At 38.7% G+C, this 8,695-nt stretch overlaps 1 protein-coding gene across 3 annotated transcripts; it reads left to right on the top strand.

Annotated features, from left to right (window-relative positions):
* The first annotated feature begins 363 nt into the window (after positions 1–363).
* Positions 364–5,207, top strand: LOC103696054 (cytochrome P450 709B2-like). Of its 3 annotated transcripts, none has more exons than XM_089928767.1 (6): positions 364–420; positions 560–837; positions 2,271–2,494; positions 3,281–3,528; positions 3,621–3,999; positions 4,080–5,207. In XM_089928767.1, exons 1-6 carry the CDS (start codon positions 389–391, stop codon positions 4,509–4,511), a joined length of 1,593 nt encoding a protein of 530 aa, XP_089784893.1. In that variant the 5' UTR covers positions 364–388; the 3' UTR covers positions 4,512–5,207. The 3 variants fall into 3 exon arrangements, with proteins under 3 accessions (XP_089784893.1, XP_038986812.3, XP_089784894.1); XM_039130884.3 differs by having other exon boundaries at positions 365–420; positions 3,624–3,999; XM_089928768.1 differs by having other exon boundaries at positions 389–411.
* The last annotated feature ends 3,488 nt before the right edge of the window (positions 5,208–8,695 follow it).

Genomic DNA, 8,695 nt, shown 5'->3' with positions numbered 1-8,695 from the left:
ATCACTATCCAGTGGATCGCGCGCTTGGGATTTTTCCTATAAAGCTATCTTGATTCTGATAAGGGTTCAGGATGCAGTCATTTTTCAAAAAGAGTCATTTTTTCTAGAGGAAAACAAGATAAGGATCAGTCCGACCACAAACCAACACGCACATGGAGGAAAACAAAAAAAAACGAGGTGGAAAAATGAAGCAATACGAGCAGGCGTGCCATTGTAAGGATTGGACTTTGTTTGGACAAAGCCAATATTGGACAAAACAAGCCTCTCCTTGCTTGCATCATCCATGATCTCATTTACAGGGAGCAAACAAGAAACCACAGTCACCAGTTTGTCAAGCAAATAAAATGTCCAAAACTTACGGTATAAATAAGATAGCAATCTTCCTCTAATGCTACTATATCCTTCAGGAAGGTATCAAAGGTCGGCTGTCAAAGTTTTCTTTGCTCAAACTGTTTTCCAGAGCCCCGAGTTGCTGCTCCTTTGCATGCTTTGGCTGCATGCAACTAAGTTTTGAAGATTTGGGAGGTACTAGGTTCTAACTTGGAGCTTCTTTTTGTAGGGAGATGAGCAATCTTGGATTGGTGTTAGGCGCCTTGGCGGTGGTACTGATATCAAGCCTTTGGAGGGGATTGGTATATCTTATATGGAGAACATATGCCATACCAAAGAGGTTCAGGAAGCAAGGGGTAGGGGGTCCTTGTGGCAAGTTCTGGTCTGGATCACTTGAGGAGATTCGAAGCATGAAGAAGGCTGGAAGAAAGCTGATCTTGGACATCAACTCACATGATATCACTCCTAGGGTCCTGCCCCACTATCTTAAGTGGATGTCACAATATGGTTTGTTTAAACTCACTAACCTTTCTTCATATTGTAGAGGAAGATGGCATGCCACAGCTCGATGCTTTGATAAATGCCTTCTTATTATTTTTTTCCTTCTAAAGGCTTGTTATATATATATATATATATATATATATATATATATATATATATATATATATATATATATATATATATATATATATATATATATATATAAAATCATTATATATATCATTTTTTCTGGAACACAGTCACAAGATCAGCAAACAGGAACTTAATTTGGCAACGTGAAAAATTTAAGAATTTTCCCGTTAAAAAAGTTGAATTTCTCTATCTCTTTCTCTATATATGTAATCATTCAGTGTCTCCTCAACTTATCTTCTTCATCTTTTGGGGAACACACAGTCACAAGATCAGCATACAGAAACTAATTTGGCAAGTTGCAAGATTTCAGAATTTGCCTCTTAAAAAAAGTGGAATTTGTCAAAATTCAGAAATAGCCTTAATAAAATTTACACACAGAATTTGCCTCTTAAAAAAGTGGAATTTGTCAAAATTCAAAAATAGCTTTAATAAAATTTACACACACACAAGCACATGAATACATGCACACGCACGCATATACACATGAACACGTGGGCGCGCACACCCACCCACACAGACACACAGGCCCACAGTCACAAGATCTACATGCACGTACGCAATAAGTCTCCTCAGTCCTCGTCTTATCTTCTACATCTTTTCTAGAATATAGTGACAAGTTCAGCACACACAAACTAATTTGGCAAGGTGCAAAATTTCAGATTTTGTCCCTTAAAAAAAGTTAAATTTGCCAAAATTCAGAAAAAGATTTAAGAAAATTTACTAAGTAAAAGTAAAGTATATAAAATACTTTCTTTAGTAGTAGAAAGAAGTCTAGCAGAGGCAACAACTATAGATAATAATGAAAGCATCATCTGTAACAGTGACAAAAAGCATGATTAACTATAAGCCATAAAATTTCATTGAATAAATCATTAACAATTCACAATTAAATAGTTAAATTTAACAGATGCTTGATAATTCTTGTCTGCTCCTGCTAGAAGAGAATAATCCAGCATCATTTCTCTAATGGGACACTAACGGTCGAGTATGATTTGATAATTTCTCAATAAGTTGGAGAACATTATTAGCACGTCCTCAAAGGATGAATACAGAATACATAGACCGGAGAACTTCATATGTTGATGATAGAGTGACAAATGGTAGAAAGATATGTCATACATTCACCCATTTGAGCACTCAAAAAAAATCCATAAATATTGTTCATGTGTCCAAGAGCATGGAAATGAGCTGCTTTGTAATAAGTCAAGCTAGTCTTTAGTTACTGTAAAACATGACATAATTCGACTACAAAAAATAAAAAGTTAAAATATTATTAAATTTCTTAATTATGTTGCTGCATACCACAGGAGAAACATTTCTATATTGGTTTGGACCCCATCCAACGATATGTATCACTGATCCAGAGTTGGCTAAGCAAGTGTTGTCGAACAAATTTGGTTTCTTTCCAAAGGTGATGCCAATTCCTAACATATTGGCTTTATTGGGTAAAGGTTTGTCTGTCACTCAAGGGGCAGAATGGGTTAGGCACCGGCATGTTGTCAGTCCTGCTTTTACAATGGATAAGCTCAAGGTCAGTTGCTTATGAACCTTTCATATTTTACAATAATGCTGCAACAACCCTTGGCACCCCCTTGGCCCTCCCACCCCTACCCCACCCCCCGCGCACGTGTTTGCCCGGAAACATCCATCCATCCATACGTGTGTACATACATACGTACATACATAGATACATATATAGATATGGTTTAAGAAACCAATAGTGATGTTGGTAGCATTGCTTATTAGAATTTTTATGTTTTTCTATACCCAAAAATAGAAAGCCAGCATAGAGTTAACTCAATTATTCTTTTCTTGACTTCTTCGATATTGCTACTACAATATTAATGCTGTAATTTTACGAGACTGATTGCTTGCCCTAAACATAGTGGAACGTAGGAAAAGAATTCATTTAGCCAATCCCAACTAGTTTGGGACTAAGGTTTAGCTGAGTTAAGTTATATTGGCTTTGATACCACATATTAAAATATGATGTAAGCAAAAAGAGGCCAACTGTCGGACCCTATTTCATTAATGAATATTGATCGTCGTATTTGATTTCTTTGTTGGTATTTGTAGCACTGTGACTCCAGCATAGAAAATTGCTTCATGTTTTTCCAATTTGTGAAAGAACTGAAGTAAACAACCACATTTCTTGAACAATCATGATGAGTTCAGTCACTGTCCAAACTTATATGTCTATTAATGTATTTAAACTATAATAATAGTACTCAAAGACCACATATTATAAGGGTGGCTGGCATGATTTATGTGCCCGCACACATTTTAATATGTAACCTAACTGCTTTTAGTTTGATAGACGATGACAAAGAAGATGGCAGAATGTGCTCAATCCATGCTAGAACGGTGGCAAGATCTGGCAACTCAAGCTGAGGGCCAAAGAGAGATGGAGGTCAGCAGCCAACTTCAAGAGTTAACATCAGATGTAATCTCCCACACAGCTTTTGGAAGCAGTTATGTTGAGGGCAAGGAAGTCTTTCAGGCACAAAAAGAGCTCCAGACACTTGCAGCAAAAAGTTTTCTCAATGTCAACATCCCTGGATACCAGTAACTCATTTTTCCTTTTATCCTTTCATGACCATACTATGATTCATAAAACATGGCTTAGCAAATCTAACTACAATCATATCTTTTGTTAGCAGATATCTTCCTTCTAGGAGGAATCTGCCCAGGTGGAAGCTAGAAAGAAGAGTGAGGAACACACTGATGCACATCATACAGGGCCGATTAGATTCGAAGGACTCCAGCTATGGAAATGATCTGCTAGGGTTGATGATGGAGTCTTGCAGATCAGACCTTGGTCAAGAGCGAAAGGGTCAACTATTGAGCATGAATGAGATCATGGATGAATGCAAGACATTCTTCTTTGTTGGACAGGAGACCACCTCCCATTTGCTTACTTGGACTGTGTTCTTGTTGTGTACCAACCAACAATGGCAGGAGAGGCTCAGAGAGGAGGTGCTCAAAGAATGTGGTACAGGAATTCCCAATGCAGACATGCTCAGCAAGTTAAAATTGGTATATATTTATCAGACACAACGTACATCCTCCTGCATAATTTGTCTTTAAGTTATTTATATAATCATCTCTTTTTGCAGGTTACCATGGTTCTCTTAGAATCTTTAAGGCTCTATGGCCCAGTAGTCATGATGCAAAGAATGGCTGCTAAAGATATGACCTTAGGAAACCTAGTGATTCCAAAGGACACCAGACTAGTAATACCAATTGCAATTATTCATAGGAATAAAGAGGTTTGGGGGGCTGATGCTGATGAGTTCAATCCTCTTAGATTCAAGAATGGGATATCCAAAGCTGCCAAGCACCCCAATGCACTACTTGCATTCTCGATAGGACCGAGAGCATGCATTGGTCAAAACTTTGCAATGTTGGAAGCGAAAACCGTGATCACCATGATCCTCCAGAGGTTCTCATTATCTCTCTCCCCAAACTATATACATGCACCAGCGGACATGCTTTTCCTTCAGCCCCAGTATGGGCTTCCTATACTTCTAAGACCCATGAACGTCTGAAACACCCATTCCATTATTAGCATATATAATTATCTCTATGTATGTGATTGTGCCATGTAATGTTACTGTCTCATTGCTGTCTTCCGTCGGAGCTTGGTCTTGATAACTTTTTGGCTTGTTATTGTTTTAAGATCTCTGATGTGTGCAAGAGACACTCAGCTATCATTAGTTTACTTCTCTATATGTATATGAGTGTACCATATATTTGTACCATATATGTATATGAGTGTACCATCTCCAGTCCATCTCACATTGGACTGTTTGTGGCCTCTATATAGTACCATATATTGGATGTAAATGCAAAGATCAGATATTAAATTTAACTTATAATACATATGAAAGTGTATTCTAGGTTCTTCGGTGTTAAGCATGCTGAATTTTTTTTTTTTTGGAAAACCATGGCTGAACCTGATCGGGTTGCCTACGTACCCCTTCACAAGGGGGATCAAGCCACACGTAGTTCTTTTAAGTCTCAAAAACGCAGCGGAAAAATTGAATCAAACAATTTTAATTCGTGCATGCTTACAAGATCAAATCTAGAAATCAGCACTGTAAGAACACAAAGGATTATGCTGGAATCGTTTAAACAATTATGCTAAAACTTTTATGTATGATTAACTATCAAATCTGAAACTTAAGAACTCTATTCCAATCAATCTCCGAATATCTATCGAATGGATTCTGGAGATATCTCCGTGAGGAGCCCCAAAAGAGGGTAAAACCTCGGAAAATCGGACCTAGACCTTGACACCATAATAAATGATTAATGCTAGATTAATACCTTTTATGATGGATGAAACTTGTGGATCTGATTCTTGACTTCGCAGCCATGCACACGAATGGCCTCTACAAGAAGTACACGCGAAGCCCTGAAGGATCTTCTTCTGCAACAGTGCTAGCAGCTGCAGAACACATTGAAGGCTAAAATCTACTCTAAGGGGTTCAATCAACTCTTGATCAATCGTCTTGAAGCAGATGCAGATGAGGTTTGTAAGGAAAGTAGAGGACTCAGATCTGATATTGAATCTTCTAGATATCCTCCCTGAAAAACCTAGCTAAAATGGAGAAGAAGAGGAAGAGGAGGTGTGTGACGAAGTAGGCTGCATTGGATTGATTACACCGGCGCCCATCTTGACCCCTTTTTATAGGCACACCATCTGATCATTTGAATTCGAAATTCAAATGCAAATATGGTATTTGTTAGCGCATGAAGGGGATAGTTGCAACAAGATAGATCTTATCTTTGTTTGAATTCAAAATCCAAACAATATTTGGTTCATGCGGGTGAGATAGAATCGAAATGGATGGTGATGATCTTCCATCATCATCTAGCCATTTTCCCACATATTCCACGACCCAAATCCCATCAGATTTCATTGAAAAACAACTTCTGGATCGAATACCGAAAGTTCAGAACATCCGCGAGCTCCAGATTTTCTGGAAGGAGTCGACCTTCCCGATCTACGAGTCGACTCCAAGTCGCCTCGAGTCGACTCCTTCCCCTTCGAGTCGACTCTAAAGCTTCACGGGTCAACTCTGACAGAGAACATTTTCTCTGATACGCCCAGCGAGTCGACCCCTTCATAGCTCGAGTCGACTCCAAGTAGCCTCGAGTCGACCCTAAGGAAACTTGAGTCGACTCCACCTGGGAAAAACAGAAGAGGTCGTCTTTGGAATCTCTGAGAGAGTCGACCCCCGCCAGGTTCGAGTCGAACCCTCTTCTCGAGTCGAATCCTAGGAAACTCGAGTCGACTCCACCTAGAAAAAATAGAAGAGGTCGTCTCTGGATTCTCTGAGAGAGTCGACCCCAGCCAGGCTCGAGTTGACCCCTCTTCTCGAGTCGACTCCTAGGAAACTCGAGTCGACTCCAATCAGGTCAAAAACTCTGATTGAACCCAAAATTGAATCCAATTCAATTTGGCTCATCCTAAATTCATTTACTCAATCAAATTGAGTTTATTAGTAATCCAGTTTCTAATTAATTCTCCAATAATTATTTTAATTATTTTATAGAATAATTTGCCAATCGAATTGACCAAATTATCCTGAATGATTCTTAATCATTCATCAGCCTTCTTGATCAATCAAGAATCTTCTATGCGTGTGACCTCATAGGTTCGAACCTAAGCCGGTAGTATAGGAACAACTTTCTATGCTAATCAATGTGACCATCTAGCAATGGTACCCGATGTCTGGATAGGCCGAATATATGCAAAGCAAATATTCTGGAACCCTGGACTATGGTTACTGTATAATTCAATCCCTTTGACTCCTAATGCCAGGATGACTTAGAGCTCACTGTCAACCCTATAATTAGTACATCCATTATGTGATTAACTTTAGATATCCCGTGACTCCTCACTGAGATTATCCTGGCTAAGGTTTTGCTAAATTAATCACAAGACATTATCTCCTATTTTCAGGAGGGATCAATTCCATCTTGACTCACAACTGACTACGCAAGTACTTGACTACATCCAGTGACCTTCCGTCACTGAATTAGAAATCCAGATAGTCCGGTACCAAAATACAATGAGTTGCTTGCTAGTCATAGGTTGCGGTCTCAGGTCAGAGGGCCAAACTTATACCCATGTCCACTAGGAATATCTCTTGACAGTAGAGCGTTCTGAAATTGGTCACGTCCAGTGAAATGTACTCCTACACTTTACCTGTATGGCATACCAGTGTCTCCACACTCCTTGGTTAAGAAGACAACCAACATATATATCACATAACGACCTAATCTTGATAATGCTGTCGTCCTTGTAACAACATATCATTTGGTCGCGAACTAATTTAAGGACTCGAAGATAAATCCTCCTTTATCATTAATAAGCCCTAAGGATTTCATCATATAAGAGTTCATTTGAAGATGTAAAATGATGAATAATGCCAAAAAATACTTTATTGATTTGTCAATTCATTTACAATATTCAATCATCAACGTACTGACGATTGTCATTTAGGATACAATTTCCAACAACTCCCACTTAGCCTAAAGCCAATCAGCACAGTATCTAATACCCATCTTCGACTTGTGTTCGTTAAACTCTTTGATACCGAGGACTTTGGTAAATGGGTCAGCCAGATTTTTTTTTTGTGTCAATCTTCTGAAGATCAATATCACCTCGTTCTATAATCTCTCGAACTAAGTGATAGCATCGCAGAATATGCTTGGTCCGCTGATGTGTTTTAGGTTCCTTTGTCTGAGCTATGGCTCCAGTGTTATCACAAAATATAGGAACTGGACCATCAATGGAAGGTGCCACTCCCAGCTCGGTGATGAACTTGCGCAACCATACGGCTTACTTGGCTGCATCAGATGCTGCAATATATTCTGCTTCACATGTAGAATCTGCCACTGTATGCTGCTTGGAACTCTTCCAGCAGATGGCCCCACCCTTAAGAGTGAAGATATATCCCGACACACTCTTGCTATCATCTTGATCTGACTAAAAACTTGAATCGGTATATCCCTCAAGTTTTAAGTCAGAATCACTATAGACAAGCCACTAGTCTTTAGTATTTCTCAAATACTTAAGAATGGTTTTCACAACCTTCCAATGGTTGCTACCTGGATCAAACTGGTATCTGCTCACTACTCATAGTGAGTACGCCACGTCTGGTTTAGTACATGTCATGGCATACATTATAGATCCCACCGCTGAAGCATATGGAATTCTATCCATGCTCTCTCTTTCTTAAGGGGTTGTTGGACAATCTCTTTTAGAGAGGTTAATTCCATGGCCCATTGGAAGATAGCCTTTCTTGGACTTAATCATACTGAACCTCTTCAGTATAGTATCAATGTATGTGGATTGGGATAATCCAAGCAATCTTTTAGATCTATCTCTATAGATCTTCATCCCTATGATGTAAGATTCTTTTTCCAAATCCTTTATGACAAATTGAGATGATAGCCAAACCTTTATTTCTTGTAATGTAGGAATATCATTCCCGATTAAAAGAATGTCATCCACATACAAAACTAGAAATATGATTACTGAACCATTGACCTATTTATAAATGCAGGGTTCTTCTTTATTTTTAATGAAGCCATACGTTTTGATTACCTTATCAAAGCGTATGTTCTAACTCCGAGAAGCTTGCTTTAATCCATAAATGGACCTTTGAAGCTTGCACACTTTAGACTCGTCTGCAGATGTAAAACCTTCAGGTTGTAT

This window comes from Phoenix dactylifera, chromosome 2 (genome assembly GCF_051530095.1).
Source record: "Phoenix dactylifera cultivar Ajwa chromosome 2, Ajwa_hap1_PhDact_Kaust_v1.1, whole genome shotgun sequence".
Classification (NCBI taxonomy): domain Eukaryota; kingdom Viridiplantae; phylum Streptophyta; class Magnoliopsida; order Arecales; family Arecaceae; genus Phoenix; species Phoenix dactylifera.
This window is presented reverse-complemented; position numbering and strand designations above follow the sequence as displayed.